General features: G+C 37.5%; 1 protein-coding gene across 1 annotated transcript; it reads right to left on the bottom strand.

Moving 5' to 3' along the window:
* Positions 1-1313: 1313 nt before the first annotated feature.
* On the bottom strand, positions 1314-10173 carry LOC126810385 (G1/S-specific cyclin-D2). Its single transcript, XM_050535420.2, has 5 exons — positions 9721-10173; positions 8415-8630; positions 7076-7235; positions 4801-4943; positions 1314-3640 (listed from the first exon to the last, which is right to left on the bottom strand). Exons 1-5 carry the CDS (start codon positions 9913-9915, stop codon positions 3485-3487), a joined length of 870 nt encoding a protein of 289 aa, XP_050391377.1. The 5' UTR covers positions 9916-10173; the 3' UTR covers positions 1314-3484.
* Positions 10174-19023: the final 8850 nt, after the last annotated feature.

The following is a 19023-nucleotide window of genomic DNA, read 5'->3' as shown; positions in this document are numbered from 1 at the left end:
CCGTAGTACGGGGTTGCTAGACGAGAATATTTCATGTTCTAATCGTGGATAAGATATTCGAGCCAAGTTTCATTTGTCAGTGTTGTCTATAGTATGCCAAAATACCGTGGTCCGTTCGTATACGGCAAAGACCCCTTGACAGTTAGAATTCGATGAAGAGTAAGGACGGAGCCTAGTCGTTCGGGTGGGACGAAAATCCCGAGGATCCGTGTAGACGTTGGCGTACACGTAAAAGAACCCTAGACAGTTGGAATTTTGGAATTCAATTGATCTCCAGTTAAATGTGTCTCACAGCACCCTGTATGTCTGTTTTCATTATCTCAGTCGGTGCAGACCACTAGAACAGTAAACCCTATTTCATTCATTCATACATCAGTATTCGGCCATCCAACTCCCCGTATACCAAAGTAACTAAGGTTTTAACGATCCTTGCGTTCTGACGATATAAGCAGGTTTCCCTTTAACGGGTAGACTCAGCGAGGCTGACGCACCAACCAGATGTGCCAGGTGTTGACCAAGAAAGTTGGTCGGGATTATTTAGTCCATGTACTTTTTGTCTGTGGTACAGGATAGGGGTTGGGAGGAGGGGGGACTTAACAAGGGAATAATATGTACGTCTAGTCGTTGAGATGGGACGAAAATCCAGGACGTTAAAGATCTCTTGACTTGTTCGTAGCACCGCTGTCCGTGCAAAATTTCCCTGCATGACATACTGCTTGCCTTATGTCCCTCTTCATAAGCCCGGTTGGTGCAGAAAAAGTAGACGTTTTTTTTAATTGAATTGAAATGGAGTTTAACGTCCTACTGTTCTGCTCCTAACCTGGGCTAATGAAGACGGGTATACGCCATACAGTGTGCTATGAGGGAAATTTTGCCCGGACAGCGGCACTACGGCCTACTCTTATATCGAATTCCAACTGCCAAGGGATCTTTTACGTGCACGCCAATGTGTACACGGGACCTCGGTTTTTCGTCCCATCCGAACGACTAGACAGCTTTCCTTGTCAGGCCCTCCTTCCTGCATCACTGACAAGGGGAAACCACGCCGGAAAATCTGGATGATCTTTCTCGGCCAATGCAGGAATCGAACACCCGACCTCCAGGCTAGCGAGCTAGCGTCTTACCCACTTAGCCACGTGATCCCCAAAATGTCTGTTAAACCCCTTTTCAGTGTCCTGGAACCGTTAATTGATCAGCAGATCCCAATCAACCCGAAAGGTTTACTAGTAAACGTTCCCCAAAACACCCCACCATGAATGTTGCTTCGTGTTTCGGGTCAATATGCCTTTAAACAAAATAAGAAAGATCTGATATAATATTTAAATTCATTGTCTTTATTATCGGCACATACGACACTGTACACTGGTATAAAAAATTACAATCGGTATACAAAGTTATTTCTTATAAAAACATGAACGATGAACAAGCTGGTTGTAACCATGGTAACAATATAACATGAACAATTTAACATTTTAATGAATGAAAATAACGAGACTTGTGGGTTTCGAAACGAGACAATTAGTTATGACGTAATCAGATAATGCCGTCATTTGACGTCTCGTCAAGATGGCGGCAACACGCGCTAAATATGAATGAATATGTACACGGTTATTTTAATTACAGAACGAATAAAAAAAATAATGAATTGTTTATATTTTTTTAATAGATTTTCATTTCAAGTAAGCACTATATCGATAATAAAGAACATTTTTTGATTTTTCTATAAAGTTGAGAAATATCCTCAAGTTATATTTCAAACTCGTTTTTTGACATTTTTTTCAAAGTTTTTTCATTAAGAATAGATAATTGCTGATTAGCAACATATTTTACAAATGGTTTTTTTTCTCTGATTACGTTTTCCGTTAGCCTTAACTAGATCTATTAACTTTACATACAATCACATATCACAATAGACCGATCTAGTTAATATAACGGCATTTTGTCAGTCCCAATCTCACGCGCTATATATAACCTCGTTTCAGATAAACAATCTGTAAAAACAGCGCCACCTAGATGACGTGACGTAAAATCTTTGTATTTTTGTTTGTTTTTCCAGTCATAAGAAACACATGAGTTTTTTTTATTTCAAACCTTTGACTGGTTAAAACTATTTTTATCACAGTATTTTTGTTTTTTGTTTTGGTCTCTAAAGACGCCTATTTCTATTATATCACATCCATAATGGACTTCTTACAGATCCGCGCGCGTCAAATTATCAGTCTGCATTAAATATAACATACATTCTGATTAGTTTACAAAACATTGTATCTGATATATTAAATGGGATCACTTAATTAACGTCTGGTAAAGCAAAGACTACATATACTAGAATTAATATTACATTATTATTAGTTAAATAATATTTGAGAGGGTGGGGTGGGGGTGAATAAATTATATCGATTTAAATATTAATTTTCGAGGGAAGGGGGAAAATAAATTACATGCACTGGGCTAATCTTGAGGTAGATAAATAAATCAAAGGAGCCGAAAAGATTAGGAAATGTTAATTAAACAGAGGTAGAAGTAATTGAAGAGTCTACTTGAGTCTGGATAACTTAGAACAGAGTTGTAGTCTACATCAATCCAGTCTATAAATTACGTCATTGAATAATAAAGCCTTGATTTACCAGACGATACAAATTAGAAAGGAAAATAAAACTGAATATGTTAAACAAATCACAATATTACCATATCTGAATTATCACATGACCACAAAGTCACGTGACCACTGACCGTATATAGCTAGTCACATGGTCACCATTTTAAAAACTGAGGTACTATCACTGTCTCTCCTGAGTTTATGAAAGGTCATCACTCATAGGTCCGTCTAATTGAGGTCATTATGTAATAATGTCTTTCAGTGGTCCATCATACTGAGGCCAATTGCATTGATTAGCCCTTTTAAACTGCTGCACGTTGACGACAGTTTGAATAGTTATTAGATCACAGCGTTGCCTTATATGGTAGTAGTAGTAAAAAATAAACAAGCCAACAACAGAACTGAAGATTAATGAATATATACTAAGGTATGAATCATGAAGTCTGATTAGATGAATATGACGTAACGTGACGTAATGTTTTTTTGGTCCCTGGCAACAAGGGATATATATGACGTAACGTGATGTAATGTTTTTTTGGTCCCTGGCAACAAGGGATATAAATGGCAGTTTTTTTGCTACAATAATATTGGCAGCTTCCTATTGGCAGTCTATTGGCAGTAAATTCTCCGTAGTGACCTCCAGGTCATTCCATGGCACTGGGGGCGCTGTCATTAGAACCGGAACAGCTCCGTCCGTTAGGCAGCCAGGCACCTTAATTTGAACACAATATGGCCATCGGAAGAAGAGGCTTCAGACCATATTTGGTAAAACAGGAAATAGCCTTCTGGATCTGTCTATGACCTTGAGTTGAGGTCAAGGTCAACTAGATGATTTCTTGGTTAATATTTTGTTTTCTCCCTCTGAATGGAGTAGAAAAACTAAGTTCATATTAGATGAATATCACGGACATCAGTTGGGGTTGTTGGCTGCGATTTTAAAGGGTCGGATTTTGTTGGCGTTTCTGGTGCTTCCGGTACTAAATTGGATAAATTTGATGCGACCGTCTGCTCAATTTGTTCTTGACACGATCTTAAACAATCCTGGAAAATATAAAAAAGTTTTTATAAGTTTAACATTTCATATAAATCATTATTTAATTCGGATGTTTAGGAAATTAGTCACCGTGTGTCGTCAGCGCACTGATTCACGTTTTATCTCACCCAGACAGACAGTTCACATGAATTGCTAACCGTGAATCTAAAACAATAGTGTATATATATATTATTGTTAATTAATTGTTATGTCTGCAACTACTTGCTGTGTTTTATCTGTCGGCCATGTTTTATAGGTCGGCCATGTTAATCAGCGAGAGTTGTAGGCATAAAACTAACACGATGGCCGCCGTAATCTTCTGTCAGGTCACGAGGTGATATAAACTGCCTGAGTCCTACTGATACGTTAAGTGGGGGGTCGAGCTTCAGGAATCATTTACTTGGCCACGGGGTTAATTATAAACAAGCTTCACATCTTGATAAATACCTCATGGAATGCTGGAATAAAAGACCCCCCAAGAAATATCCTTGGCCCTTCCACCCTGAAAAAAGTGTCGAGGACCCCCGCCTCCAAGGAAGACCTTTGTCCCTCCCACCCTGGACAAAGTATGGCCACTTTGCTCGAATGATATGCACTTTTTACCAGTTTCAAAACGAACAAAGTCGAGATCGTAAGTACGTGTAGTCATCGTTTAAGAGCTTCAATTAAAATCCCAATTTCTATTAAGGTTTCCCAAATCGTGATCCATTTGGCTTGGGAATTATCTGTTAAATTTATGTCCATTGATATCTCGGTAGGTGTTGGTGTGATCTAGTCTCGTTTGTGATTGTATTTTTAAGTACTGTCTACATCTAAGCCTATAAAACAATCCTCTCACTCGCTAAACTCTCTTAAAAACAGCTTCAACAACTTTCTCACACAATTCACGTGACCCCTCAGGCACAAAGGTCACTCGAGTGACAATGGCTGAAGATAGTGAAAGTATTTCGTTGCTTTGTTTAAGAAAAGCAAGTATGATGTAACGGGTTGCAGACGTGTGGTCCATAGTCTAGAACATACAAGTCCTTTTATATAATCATTCGATCTCAGATCCGGTCATTTTGAGACAAGCACAATTCATTATCAATATTTACAAAATAATTGATCTCGTCTACTTTGGTTCAGGTGATTTTAACACGAGCTCAATTCATTATAATGTTTAACTTACCAATTCGATTCCGGTGATTTTGTGTAATTTTTCTAAGAATTTCATGTTCGAGTGACTGTTTAACGTTTGAGAAAGACCTTGACATGCGGCTCCAACAGATCCGGCTGCGATCATTGATGGCGGATACAACATAAATTTACAATCTGAAAAATACAAAGATTTATATATATTTAATAACTGGTATAAGTCTGTGTCTTCACGCGAAAAATCTTAATGACGTAAGTCAAGGTGAAGGTCGCGTGTCTCGGACATCAAATCTAATTATGTAATTAACAATGGATTCGTGGTTTCCGATCAATCATCACGTGACAAAGATGGCTGTTGGTATGTCGGGTGTGGGTATATTAACGATAACTGATTAATATGGGTTTTAACTAAGCTAATATGAACCTAGATAATGGTAATAACTTAGATAAGTTATGGGATTTTACATAAAATAGCAGATTTAGGCCTAATGACTTAAGGCCTATTATCTAATTACCGTGATAATTACCTAATTATTTCATTGCTATTAATATTATAGTATTATCATAATATCAGCAGATTCGACAGCAAAGGAAAATTTTGTCTCCCGATCGGACGAATTCTCATGGTGCAAATATATTGAAAACGGAACTTTCGTTAGTTTTAACATAGCACTGAAGTAAACTCATCTTTTAAATAAGCAAATATCTGGGAACGCTATGCACTTTTTGTAAAAGGTTTAAAATGACTTTTGGACATAATACATCGCTATAAAAGACAGATCATTTATTATTCATGGGAAACTAGCCTAGTGTTTTATTTACTATCAGTGTGAATTTTCGCACAACAAAAAAAAAAACTTTTTGATGTTTTCCAAATCGACTAACCAAGTGTGATCTCGGGTTGTATTATTTTCTTTTTTTTTTTTTTTTTTTACGTTGATGGTTTATTTTTGGACGATGGTTATAACCTTTATTTGAACTCTAGTTAACGACAACGATCACTAGCAGTATTTAACGATACAAATCATGTCTCGAAGACACACCTACAAAATACACCTGTCTTTCTCAACCATCTTTAAACTCATTGATGAATTTCGTCTAACTAACCTATTTATTGGCCCCCTTTAACACTCAAAACATCTGCCGTCGCGTGCTCACGGCCACCCTCAATACAATGACCTCAATAACGGACAAAATTCAAATTCCAATACAATTCAGATATTAAGACTGCTTTTTAGTTAATAAATATTTCGATTTCATTTTTGGAGAGAAATTAATAGGCCATTTTAATTAATAAAAAATCGTGTGGAATTTTATTTCTTTTAATACAGATTCTCTTTAAATTAAATATGTTACAAGTACATTGAATCAATAAATATTAGCTATCACTCGACAGACCAGTATAAGAATTGCCTGTTGTAACACTATTAACCGGAAACTTAGCCCCAATTCAAGTTCAGCAACCTACTTCTTGCAGACAAAGCAAGGGAATTAACTCGTGTAGGAAAACCGAACTTGACCGATATGGCTAACTCGTAGCCAACCAAACTAAGCTGGAATTGTTTACCTTTTCATCAAGTTGGGCTCACGAGTTCAAGCAGCCAGACGACCTCGTCCTAGGAAATGTTACGACTACATTTGACCACTTCTTAATATATTTATAAAGGGCAACCAGCGGCTGGAGTTTTGAAATAAGCAGACGAATAGCGCCGCCATCTTCTTACTACAAACATTTCGCGACTCGGACCTGTCCTATTAAAGTTAAAGAACGGTGTACAGTCTGGCGAGAGGCGAGTTAACTTTTAGATTTTATTTTCTCTACAACGTTTTTTTTTTTTTTTTATCGGGCAAACAGAAATATTTTATTCCTAAATTGAATAGATGCAAGGCGAATTCTGATTTTAATATTTTGTCAAGAGTCGAGTCCAGAGGCGAAACTGACAAAAAAGATGAAATGCACTTTGTCTCACTTTGCTGCACGGAATGTAGATTCGTCTTTTAATTGTTTAACACTGGCCTTTGTTGTGTTAATAATCTAGATTATTTATGGAGATAATTTCTTCCCGAAACATGTTGAAAATGTCAACTATTCGCCCCAAGCATAATAATTTTTATACGACGATTACGTCCTTAAAACATGTCTGGATGATAACGTCTATTGACTGTCATTGTGTAAAACGGCCACCCATCAGAATGCGATAAAACTTAATTTAAAAAGTTGATATTTCACAATTAACACAAATCTAATGAGAAATGTTAAAACTTCGTTAAACAATATAAAATGATATTAAATTATGCAAGTTACATACCTGTGGCGCACAAAGAAATGAAGGTTTGTGCGTGTCTTTTTAGAGTTTCGCTTTTTTCCGCACTAATGTCTAAGCGACTAAGTATTTGTTCTAGGAAATCGTGGGGTGTGACTGCCGATAAATCCCATTTTAAACACTGCAGCACTAATGATTCCATTTCCTAAAAACAAAATAAATTTTAAAAATTAAAACTGAAAAACGAAACGGAGAATAGAATTCTTCAAATAGAAAAAAAAAATAGTCAAATACTGTGATTTGATCAAATATTGTGATAAATAAACAAAACCGATGTCAAAACACAAAAAAATATTCCCACCGCCACCCCCACTTTTAATATGAATATAAATTTAATAAATCATGAGTGGGCCTAAATATGACGGCTAGTCGATGTTACGGTCGTCTCCGTTTCCACGCTATCTCAGTACAAAATATAAGTTCAAATTTCACCAGATTGCTAGAACCATTATAGAAAACAGATTTATACAAAACTAGTCAGCAACCTGTACGTGCAAGGCTCTAGTTTTTCACTTCTCAATATCAGTTAAAACATATCGTTTTACATCTAGTACGAAATACAGTAGTCGCCATATTACCACACTGACAGCTAACCATATGATTTTCATTGAGATTTTTTCTCGCATATTGACTACATACACGTTATAAACATATATCCTACATCTGGATAAGAGTTCTATATTTGCCAGGAAATACCCCTTTGTGGTCGATACACCAACCAAAGTTAAACTTTACCATTTGTTATAAATGTCGAAATTGCTAAATCGCCAAAAATAAGGGAGTGGGTTCTATTTGAGTAAGAATTGCTGATTTTTCAAAACATAAAAGTCATCGTTTAGAAATTTTAATTATCGCTTCAACGATCTTTGTTTATGTGTCAGACGAACCTGTTTCCCCCCTGTCCGAATAATGGACCGCCCCAAGGCCATGAAGTGCAATGGTCCAGTTATAGCTGACCATGTATTACTTTGTTGTAAGTTACAATGCAGACTGGTACAATTGACAATATAAGCTGGGATTATAAACCTCAATAATACCCCGATAATACATCCCGACCTAGATTATCATATAATACCCAAATAGATTAACGCATTGATTTTCTCATAAAATTCCACAGATAAAAATAAACTCGGGGAGGCACGATTACAAAAAAAACAATAATTTATTATATGATCTATAAAGTTCGGCGGACATTGACAACTCGATTAATAGGTCTTGGCCTATCCATTCATCTCTGTTCAATGACCAGCCCCACAGTCACACAGGGAAAAATGAGAAATATATCGATATATCTTAATAAAAAATAAAAACCTAATGAACTTACCATTAATTCGTGTAATTGGATGGAGTTATCTGTGTACACGACAAGTTTTTCGGCTGTTAGTGGGGTGGTTTCCTTGAGTTTCGAGGCAAGAAACATACAGGCGGCCCCTAACAACTGTAATGACGTTCTGTTCAAGTCTCTAACACATAAAACACGGTCCAAATAATTCACAGCTAGTGGAAACACCTCGTCTTCACATCTTTGTTCTTCACAAACCTTGAGAAATGATATATAAAAAAATTAAACTTGGGGAAAAGAATTATTTTCTCATAGATCTATAACAATAAGGCTAATTTTGTACTCCTGAAAAAATGTTCAGTTGGATTTATATGTAGGCCTAGAGACGGCCTAGACTTAATCTTTATCTTAATCTACAGCAATTGATTATTAAATTAATTTTAGAAACGAGTCTATGATGTTTTGAAAAATAAATGAAACCCAAAAATTCAAGAAATATTCAGAAATAACACAACATAAAGCAAAACTTAATCTATTAAGAAAATATTTCAAGCCTTTAAGTGTAGTCTACATATCGCCGCTTTAAGCTGACTCCAAAAAAAAAGAAAAAAAGTCCTGATAAAATAAGTAGGCCCCCGCATATTTTGAAGTCTGGGTCCCAGCCATAAGCCTAGTTAGAGTAGCCTAAACTGTAGTTCACGTCAATGTCACTGTATACAATTTAGAATACTGATCCACCTAAACCAACTATATAGGCCTACCAAACTTCCAAGATAGGGTGTAGACAAAATATCACCCCCTCCCCTCCCTCCTTTAGCTCTCCCCAATATTTCAAACAAATTTGGCTACCAAAACCTTGTAATAAATTCTCTATCTTAAATTTAGAATAAAATCCACACAGTATTATGCAACAATTTGCATGGCTGCATAATTTTCTTGGATAGTTTTTAAAAATTTCCACAATTTGAAGTCCCTTCATTAATTGGGCTTAATTTAGTAATTTGCGGCGCAAAAACCATGCAAATTGTCTAAAATGCATCCCATTTTCAGTCTTAATACGTTTTAAGCATAAATTTAGCAAACTAGTTTTATAAGAGGCTGATATTTCAGCATGAAGTAACATTTTCCCTCCAAACTTGTCCCATATTTTTAGTCAGCGACTTTTTATCACCAAAATTGATCAAATAAATCAGAATTTGAAGTAATTTTATCATATTTGGTCTTAAACGAATCCGCAATTCATTAGCTTTCCGTATAAATCCGTGTCATCTCTGAATCTCAATAAATAAAAAAGTTATTCGACTTTTAATAAGTCGTGGTGTGGACGAAAAAACACAATTTGACGTACCTCTAACATCCACTGGGCGACCATTTTCCTCATATATGAACGAATGTCTGTTTGTACACAATTAAAATAACATGTCATAGGAACATATTTATCCTCCGTTGCCAATAAATTTTGCAGAACTCGATTGTCTTTCAATAGAACTGGATCTTCGTAAGATTGCTGAATAATTTCAGACTCGCAGCACATAAGCTCCATGATGTTAACGGTATGTAGTGTCTGCTGAAGTGACAACGTTAACTTTGTTCGAAGCGAAGAAAAACTTTCGCTGAACTATCGGCTATATTCCGTTCTCTGGTTGAGTACTTGACTGATTGTGAGGTAGTTTGTCAACTGGTCGGAATTGTTGTGGACTTATAAGTTAATAGATTCACGATTTCCACACCAATACCCGACCGACCGCTTGCTAGTCCTGTTTAACGGAGGTCTTCTCCACTCTCCTCTATAAGACCCTGTTCATACAAAAAGAAGTTCCTAGCCAATGCGCGTGCGCCGTGTGGGCGGAGCCAACGAGAGGCCAGCTGTGAGAGTGATTTCCAATCAATAGCGTTTACACAGTATGCTATTGTTGTTAATATCAGGCCTAACTAGCAAGTTGGTACTCACAACTAGCTGGCAACACACTTTATTTTATAATAAATTCCTTTATTTTAAAAATAATCAGCTTTCTTCCAGGCTCCAAAAATATATGCATGAGGCAGCTTGAGCGACGTATAGATATTTTTCACCAGTTCAGCTGCTCCATAAGTTATTGTCCCCGTGCATTCAGCATTCCGTTATAGAGATGCATTCAGGAGATCTTTTAGGACGGAAAACTTTTATCAGTTAAAATAGGCCTTAAGGTCTCTCTGTGCATTTAGGTTTATCAACATGCAATAGTTGAAGCCTCGAATGTCCCAGTGTACTGTCGTCATGTCATGTAGGTCCTATATTTATTGTGTCGTGTATATGCGATTACATACCATGGTTTAGTATGGGAGCTGACGGAGGAGCGAAACGAACCCCCCTTGTCAGTTTACCCGTGCATTTTCATTGCATTTTGTTTACATTCGCCCACAAAGTTGATCTACTAATAAACTATACAATTTTAATTGAATTTGGAATAATTGATAATTATTTTTTTTTACATAAAAGTAGCTATGCAAATTGCAATGTAGTCTGGCGTTGCTTAGTGTTGGTTCTATTAATAGCTATGATTAGTTTAGTCCTGACACAGCCGTACATTCAACCAATGAAAGTAGGCCGGTGTCTTATGAATGGAAAGGTTTCGTTAGCACATTCACCGTGTTCACAGCTCCCCACACGAGAGAGAGTAACTGTCAAAAAATAAGCCCCGCCCCGTTCTCTCTGGGCTGACTGCATGAGAATAACCCGTCAGTTGGTAAGCTAACAACTCAGGCAAATGTCGCTTCTCACTCCAGTCCTTTCACCTCTACCCCGAGTGCTTCATGACGTATGTTTAATCTGTGACTGATTAGCATCCAAGCTCGAATTTTAATCAAAGCAAACTGCATCTAACATTTTTAAACAATAAACACAATTTATATCGGGCTTAATTAAATCCTGAAAGACAAAAATATTTGATTAGTACAGAGATATAAATTAGCATAGCTCTTGACAAGACTTGGAATTTATAGAGTTATGCAGTTAGCCATTTTCAGCATGATAATGTGCAGGATTGATCATGTTAAAGAAATTGGGGGGGGGGGGTCGGGTTGGTGGGGACGGGGAGAGGGGCGTTCACACCCATTAAATGATAATATTGTATCATGGGTTTATTTGTTACGCTGTGATATGTCGCCCAGATATCGCTGCTTGTTGTTTCTTTACGCATGTCCAATAACCTTGTGGGTTTCCTCCGGGTCCCCCGGTTTCCTCCCACTGCTAAAGACCCCTACGCACTAGCGAATTATTGAAATATAATTGAACCATATGTTAGTCCCGAAATCATCTAGTTTGTGACGAATGGACGTTTACACCCTCTCTCTCTCTCTCTCTCTCTCTCTCTCTCAAAAAGACCGGATCTGATATCGAATGACTACATAAAGTGTAAATATACGAGTATTCCTTGTTTACTAACCAATTTCGAATCCTCGTTTGTAGGAGTAGGGTCGCCTGTCAAGCCACGTGGGTTTTCTCCGGGTCCTTAAAATAAAATTAAACTGTGTGTTATCCCGAAATACCCTGGTTTGTGTCGAATGGACGTTAAACCCCATCTCTCTCTCCCCCACCTCTCTCTCCCCCTCTCTCTCTCACTTCCTCTCGTTTACTAACCAATTGTCCATTATATTCATATATAAAATAGGTTTTGCGCCTTCAAACGAAAACCAGGTTGATTTTAACGGTTCTAAAGTTGAGACTGTTTATTTCATTTATTCGATGTCGTAGTAATCTAGGAATCGAAAGTTGACATAGCGCACTGAAAGAATTCGAACTCGTATCGTGAACAATCAACATTTTCTTAACCGGACAACTATGATTATGTTATAATAAATTATTGCCCTCTACCCTGCCAGATACCAACGGATTTTACTACTTCAAATTTGATATAAATATAACCGCTACCGATTTTTATGGAAAGAGAATTTCTCCGAAAATCATGCCCAGGGCTCACAACAATCGCTGTCAACTGATCTGTGCTTTTTGAGGGGGTTAGTGCTAAATGATAAAGTCAGCTCATTTTTTCGTCATAGGTCACGAGATGTAAACAGGGCTAGCAATAATCCCAACCCTAACCTTGGACCAAGCCCCAATGCTTACCCTAACCCACACTCGCCAACAGTCACGTGCCCTAAATTTATTTATATCTAGGCGACCTTGACAAAAATTGAGCTGGCCTTAACAAATAGAGTTAGCCCCTTTAGGGGTCACTTCAGTTAAAAGAGATGTTCTGTGGAGCCCTATAACACATCACCATAAAAGTGCCCCGAACACTTAAGCGTATCTGCATATTTTTTAAAATGATTTGTATATTTTATATAGTTATTGTTTGCATATTGCATAATCTGTTAAAACTGCTGACGTTATGCAGGCCTATAAAAATAAATTCGAGACCATCCCTGGTAACCTTTAACCATTGATATAGCCAACGCCACGTGCCCAAGTGAGTCTGTTTTACGTCATAATGACAGGACCTTGTTTTTCTATATTGTATGTTCCCCAAGATAATGTTTTTTGGGTTTGTTTTTTTAAATCAAATTAAAATTCATTGTTTATTAATCATTTCAAAATAGATATCCATGCACAATTTCAAAAATATATTTTGTGGGTTTTTTTCTTCTTAATGTTAAAGGGACATATATACAATATTTTATTTTTATTTTTTTACAGAAGTTCGTTGGTTTTATTGCTCACGAAATAGAAATGAAATGAAATGATGTTTAACGTCCAACGGTTCTGCTCCGACTGGGCTAATGAAGACGGGTATATATAGTGTGCTATGAGGGAAATTTTGCCGGGGCAGCGGCGCTACGGCCTACTCTGATATCGAATTCCAACGGCCAAGGGATCTTTTACGTGCATGCTAATGTGTACACCTGATCAATGCACACGAAGTAAATATTATATTTGTAGACTGTCTCTAATTCACTAAGGCAATGGAAGCGATTAGGTCCCGTAATCACCAACCGGTCACGCGGACGTTAAACCCTGCTGACTGACTCACTGTCTAAATGTGAGTTAATTGATGTACCGTTAAACAAAGTCGAAAACGTGTCATCTCTTCCATATCTCTGATTTCAAATTAGATGGCATGTATTCGTTCCGTATATATTCGGTTATCATATTCCCTTGTACGCGTGCACGTAAAAGAACCCCTGCCAGTTGGAATTCGAAATAAGAGTAGATCATAGCGTAGTTGTCCGGGCACAATTTCCCTCATAGCACACTGTATGGCGTATGCTCGTCTTCGTTAGCCCAGTTCGGAGCAGAACAGTAGGACGTTAAACCCCATATCATTTCTCTGTAATAGTTAAGCTTGACCATACAATTTTTTTTTAAAAATCAGACCATACAGATATTGGTAGATTTCTCTGGGCACATCACAAGGACTTCTCATATTTCGTGACAACACGTTACTCAATGTTTAAAGGGACAGGTTTTCTCAGAGCAGATAATGGCGCTTTAAAATGGATTTCCGCCCTTGACATGAGAATTATGTGGACACGAACTCTAAATGTGAATATATCAAAATAGGCCTAGTTTCGATTTCCCCGTATATGGTGCAAAGATCACGTAAACGTGTGTTTACTTTCTTTGTTCGACTTACTGAATAAAAACATTTTGTATTTTATATGGAGAACATCCATTAGACTGTTATATTCCTGGACGGAGTACAGGGTAAGGAAAGGCGTCTAGCCGTTCGGATGGTACGAAAAAAAACAAGGTTCCGTATACACATGGGCGTACACGTAACAGAACCAATAACAGTTGGAATTCAATTGCTGTCCTGGCACAATTTCCATCATATAGCACGTGTGGTGGATGCTAGCCTTCATTACCCGGACTTGAGCAGAGGACGTTACAACCCATTTCATTTCATTCATTATATTCCAACTGCTAGGTTATTGTTTATAGTAGGCCTATACACAAATTATTATAAGATTGTTTGACCCTAGATCGTAAACTATATAGGCCTAACTATGTTGTCATCTTTAAATTAAATTGTATTGTTTTTTAAATTCAGAAGCAAAATTGTTCCCTGATTTATAACAAACAATATTACCCATTATGTTTAAAATCTTTTGAAATGAAGAACTGTAAAGTATGTCTATATATAACTATCTTGCTCCCTTGTTACTTGCTTGATAACGTTGAGCCCAACCTCGTGGGTTTTCTCCGGATCCTCCAGTCCCTCCCCCCCCCCCCACTGCTAAAGACCCCTATGCACATGCGCATTATTGAAATAAAATTGAACAATATGTTAGTCAAGAAATTACCTATTTTGTGTCGAGTGGACGTTAAACCCCAATTTTCTCTCTTCCTCTCTCCCCCTTTGTTATTGTGCTCGTCCAAATAATTCAGTAATTGTTCTTCCATAAGTATGTGTTATAGTTTATTAATCTATCCGGTTACTAAATGCTTCTAAAACATCCATTGTGTTAAGTGTGTTTATTTCTGTATTATTGATATATTTAAATCCTGACGATAAACCGACGATTGCCACGGGGCGAATCTTTTGAAGGTGGATAACCCGCGTGGGCTTAGCGAGATTGATGCAGTTGTGTCCCCATCCCAATTTGTTTCACTTAGCAACAAGAGGGAATAACTCTGCATGCACCCCTCCTGTCACACCTGTGTGTGCATCGCGATGCGGAATATTGTTTTAATTGCGTGATCGATACCCTATTCAATAATTTTTGGATCTGATTATTATAAGTACAACAGATTGAATTAACCCTTTTTTTAAAAATTTAAAAAAACAAAAGAAATGGTAGATTTTCCTCATTCGAGTCGGAAGAATGAAATTAATTCATTTTCAAGATCCAAAGACAGAAACGCATATTTACGGCTTATGTGATAAACTGGTAATAAGAAGGAAAGGGGATGGGGGGGGGGTATTATTTTGTTTTTTTATGATGAGGCGGCGATGATGAGTTAAACGATTATGAACCTCTCCATTGTCGATAACTGAAACTAATGTATATTTATAATAGAAACGCATATTTACTGCTTATATGATAAACTGGTCATAAGAAGGAAAGGGGATGGGGGGGGGGGATATGAGGGTATTATTTTGTTTTTTATGATGAGGCTGCGATGATGAGTTAAACGATTATGAATCTCTCTATTGTCGATGACTGAAACTAATGTATACATGTATATTGATTATTGATTATTGATTATATATGATAAATAATAAATAAGAAGAAAGAGTAAACAATGTTTTAGGAGTGAGTCAAGTAGGGCGTGGTTCTTATAGTCATAGTTTAATACCATAACTAAACAGTTTTATAGTCACTGTTAGTAATAGTACCATAGTTTGACTAACTTAGACCCGTCACACTGACCCACCCCACCCCATCCCATATAATCATTTCAGATTTAAATATGCTTTAATCACAATCTGACATCAACTAAGAAGATTATCATCCAGAGAGAAAGGGCGGATTAACGTTCACTAACTTAAACTATTGGTCATATGATATGCATGTTTTTCAATAATTGGCTGGCATCCAGTGATTTTTAGCAACGGGAGGAAATCCGAAGAAATCCACGAGGCTAGACTACCCTACTCCACGAATCGGTGCTTGAAAATATGAAAAGATACTCGTGGGGTGTTAAATTACTAACAAAAACACACCGGGACTTCCACCCCTCCCCCTACCAAGCACACCAAGACTCCCCCCCACCCCCACACACACAAAGACTTCAACTCCGCCCCCTAAAAATCACACCAAGACTCCACACCCCCACCCCCACCCCCCAAAGACTTCAACCCCTCCCCCGAATAAACACACCAAGATATTCGCCTGTCCAACCTCGTGGGTTTTCTCCAGGTCCTCCGGTTTAGCCCCACTGCTAAAGACCGCTACATGCATGCGAATTCTTGAAATGAAATTGAACCACGTGTTAGTCCTGAAATGACCTAGTTTGTGTCGAGCGGACGTTAAACTCTCCCTCTCTCACTCTCTCTTCAACCTCTCTCTCTCTCTCTCTCTCACTCTCTCTCTCTCTCTTCCCCCCCCCCCCCAAAAAAAAGAAAAACACACCAATTTCCAATTTCCCTCGTAGCACAATGTATGGCGTATGCCCGTCTTCATTAGCCCAGTATGAGAGCTGAACAGTAGGAAGTTAAACCCCATTTCATTTCATTTCAGAAATAATAATTTTAAACTGAAATTATAGCACAACCCACACCACCATTCACATATAGCTAATTACCCTGCTATAGTAGTTTTTACAGATAATTGCCCTACTAGAAGTTTAAAATGAAATTATGCAATAACTCTTCCACATATCTTAAGAGACAAGTTTCTCTTAGTACAACCTTTTAAACACTTGTAGTTATTGATTGAAATAATAAAAAAAAAATGAATTCAATTTTCTGGTAAAAAAAACCCAAATGCACCGAGATACACGAGGTTAGTGAAGTACAGATGTCGAATAATAAATATGTTGATGACACACTGGTCTGTTTACTAGGTTCAAATCCCGACATGGGATATTGTAATACAGCTATAGGGACACTATGGGGTTCTATACTAGGTTGGAACCCACTATAACCAACCCACAATAAACAGAACAATATAACCAAAACTTCCATCCCTTCCCAAAAATATCTTAAAACAGAGAGAGAGAGAGAGAGAGAGAGGGGGGGGGAGATGGGGTTTAACGTCCACTCGACACAAACTAGGTCATTTCGGGACTAACACAAATTTATTTCTATAATTCGCTTGCGCGTAGGGATCTTTAGCAGTGGGAGGAAACCGGAAGACCGGAGAAAACCCACGAGATTGGACAGGCGACCCTACTCCTTGTCACATACAACCGGGGATTCGAAATCACGCCAGTTGACTCAATGACAGACCTTATGATACAGCACGCACGTGCTAACCATTCGGCCATCCAACCCCCCTTTCTTAAAACAAAAAATATCGCTCTTAGTTAAAACTTTGATGGGTGAAGAGGGAGTGGGGTATTTGGACGTTGAATGGAACACTTACTAAATGCTTGACTATGATTATGACGTTATTCAAGCATGATGTGACGTCATCGTATTTTCAAGGACATTCATCAACTTCTTTCATTTCGAGTGCCATTATAAACAAGAATTTTTTAAATTTGGGGACCCCGAAATTAAATGTACTAAATGTTTTCTTAGCGTAATCGATTTCAGTTTTTAATTTGGTAACACCAGAAATTAAATATATTAAATGTTTTCGTAGCGTAGTTGATTTAAGTTTTTCCCAAAGATCTTAGCATATTTATTCAAAACTAACCGATCACTTACACGTCTAATCAAAAACTTGATTTCACTAACAGTGAATGAATAAATATCAATATTATTTTTTTTTTTTTTCGGGTATCAAGGTGGCACTCCCCATTAATGGGTTGTATAGTTTCGAATCGCCTAGTTCAATGTTAATATTATGCAGTGGATTGTATGGTATATGTGAATATTGCCGGGGTATATTTTGCTATGGTATATTGCTGGGGTATATTGCCGGGGTATATTAAGGTACATACCAAGGTATAGATAATGTAAGTCAATAATACCTATATACTTATTATAATGACTTAACAATCAAATATATACGTGATAAATCCACCAAACACACATATCTACGTTGTGCGTAAAAACGTAAATAAAATATGCAAATAACCTCTTCTCGATTCTCTCTGATTGGTTAATATTTATAGCTATTATTAGCATGCAGATAGCGCGCGAGATATTACCCGCCATTGGTTCTGGAGTTTGGTGACGCGCGCAAATTGAACATGTTGGAACATGTCGGTGTTGATCGACTCTGTAGTATTATGTCAACGTATAAAAGAACTCACACTGTTTAAGGTGAAATACATCGATACTTGGTAAACAGAATTGGCACACTGAATATAAACTATATAGGCTTGATGATTATTGGGGAATATTTATAGCCATCATACCTGGTAGCCTCGTACTCAAGTATGGTATATGTGGCTATATACCACAGTCATTTCAATAATTACTATGAGATATTTGTCATAATGACCTCATTCTTATGGAACTATTGTGCCGTTCCTTAGATCATTAATATCGATCTCTCAGGTTTATGTTTTCTTGACCGAATAATGAAAAGTACATTTAGCTGGAATTAAAGTCCATTAATAATAAATGAAATGAAATCAAATGTGATTTAACGCCCTACTCCGACTGGGCTAATGAAGACGGGCATACGCCATACAGTGCGCTATGAGGAAAATTTTTCCCGGACAGCGGCCTTATGGCCTACTCTTATATCGAATCCCAACTGTCCATTGATCTTTTAAGTGCACGTCAATGTATATACGGGCCCTCGGTTTTTCGTCCCATCCGAACGACTAGACAGCAGTTCTTGTCAGGCCCTCCGAACTTCACCCCTGACATGGGGAAACCACGTCGGATAATCCCAATGAACTTTCTCTGTCATTCATAATAAAGTATACCGAAAAGGGATGAGTTTTTAATGGTCAATTTGAGTCTAACACGTTAATTACACGAGGAACAGGATCCCGTGGACGCAAAAAAACCTATCGGGGCACAAAATCTGTAAACCCATGACATAAAACGCGAAATGAAATGAAATGGGGTTTAAAGTCATACATGTACTTTTATGCATCCATGGG

Source organism: Patella vulgata, chromosome 2 (assembly GCF_932274485.2).
Source record: "Patella vulgata chromosome 2, xgPatVulg1.2, whole genome shotgun sequence".
Classification (NCBI taxonomy): Eukaryota; Metazoa; Mollusca; class Gastropoda; family Patellidae; genus Patella; species Patella vulgata.
This window is presented reverse-complemented; position numbering and strand designations above follow the sequence as displayed.